This window comes from Octopus bimaculoides, chromosome 28 (assembly GCF_001194135.2).
Source record: "Octopus bimaculoides isolate UCB-OBI-ISO-001 chromosome 28, ASM119413v2, whole genome shotgun sequence".
NCBI classification, from domain to species: Eukaryota; Metazoa; Mollusca; class Cephalopoda; order Octopoda; family Octopodidae; genus Octopus; species Octopus bimaculoides.
This window is the reverse complement of record NC_069008.1, coordinates 2594439-2595643: the sequence shown is the minus strand read 5'-3', so window position 1 is coordinate 2595643 and position 1205 is coordinate 2594439. Positions and strand designations below refer to the sequence as shown.

At 42.6% G+C, this 1205-nt stretch overlaps 1 protein-coding gene across 1 annotated transcript in view; it reads right to left on the bottom strand.

Moving 5' to 3' along the window:
• LOC106873705 (DNA methyltransferase 1-associated protein 1) overlaps window positions 1–1205 on the bottom strand; it is a 132664-nt gene that overhangs the window by 117159 nt on the left and 14300 nt on the right. The window contains exon 9 of the mRNA XM_052977734.1: window positions 781–852. Within this exon, the coding sequence (XP_052833694.1) occupies window positions 781–852 (72 nt within the window). The remainder of the gene's footprint in view (window positions 1–780; window positions 853–1205) is intronic.

Genomic DNA, 1205 nt, shown 5'->3' with positions numbered 1-1205 from the left:
ATATATATATATATACATATATATGACGGGCTTCTTTCAGTTTCCGTCTACCAAATCCACTCACAAGGCTTTGATCAGCCCGAGGCTATAGTAGAAGACACTTGCCCAAGGTGCCACGCAGTGGGACTGAACCCTGAACCATGTGGTTGGTAAGCAAGCTACTTACCACACAGCCACATATATATATACCTATGTGTGTGTGTGCATATACACATGTGTGTGTATCTAAATGCACTCACAATAACTACTCGCCCAGAGAATTATAGAGTAAAATTGGCTGTGTATTCCACAGACTCTTGTAGGTAATGCTGGGTCTTTGACTCTCCAGGCAGTATGACATTAGTGTATGACAAGGCCAGACCTCTCAACTACAAGTATGGCATGGGATAGGTTCTCCATACAGACGTCCAGATCCAATCCAAGGTTACACTAAAAGACATTCTCATTTGCAAGGGATTTCAGACTGCTGACACTAACACATGACCTCATGACCACAAGGCAAATGTCTATTCCATCCTATATCTCTCATTCTATCATTCTTTCTCACACTCTCTCTCTATTATTTCCTTACTCTTTCTTTCTTCCTTCATTACTCTCTCCCTTACCTTTTTCATCTCTCTCATCTTTATTACTCTCTTTCTCTTCTCTCCCCCCCACTCCCTTTCTCTCCTTCTCTCTTTCCCCCTCTCTCTTTCTCTCTCCCTCCCTATTTCGTTCCTTCTTCCCTCTCCCTCTTTTTTCCCTTCTCCCCCTTCTCCTCTCCGTTCCCCTCCAACTTACCCTTTGGCTGCGCAGAGTCACTCCAGACTGTTTGTAATCAGGGAACTTGATTCCACCGGTTTCAGGGGTCGTCTATGAAAAAAACCAAACACAACGAAATAAATAAATAGCAAACATTGAACTCATACAATACAAACAATTAAGGAACCAACACAAAATCCTCAATTTCTCCTCGAACAAGCCCCTGCTGCTTATCCACACCATTTGTCCATCTCCAACACCTGCAAGCGACTTACCACACAGCCGCTCCTGCGCCCATATATGGACAGGATTGATAAGCAATCCATCTATCTATCTATCACTGTCTAACCATCTTATGTATTGATCATCATGACCACCACCATCATCATCACCGTCATCACCATAATCATCATCATCATTGTTATCACCATAATCATCATCACCATCATATTCATCATCATCAA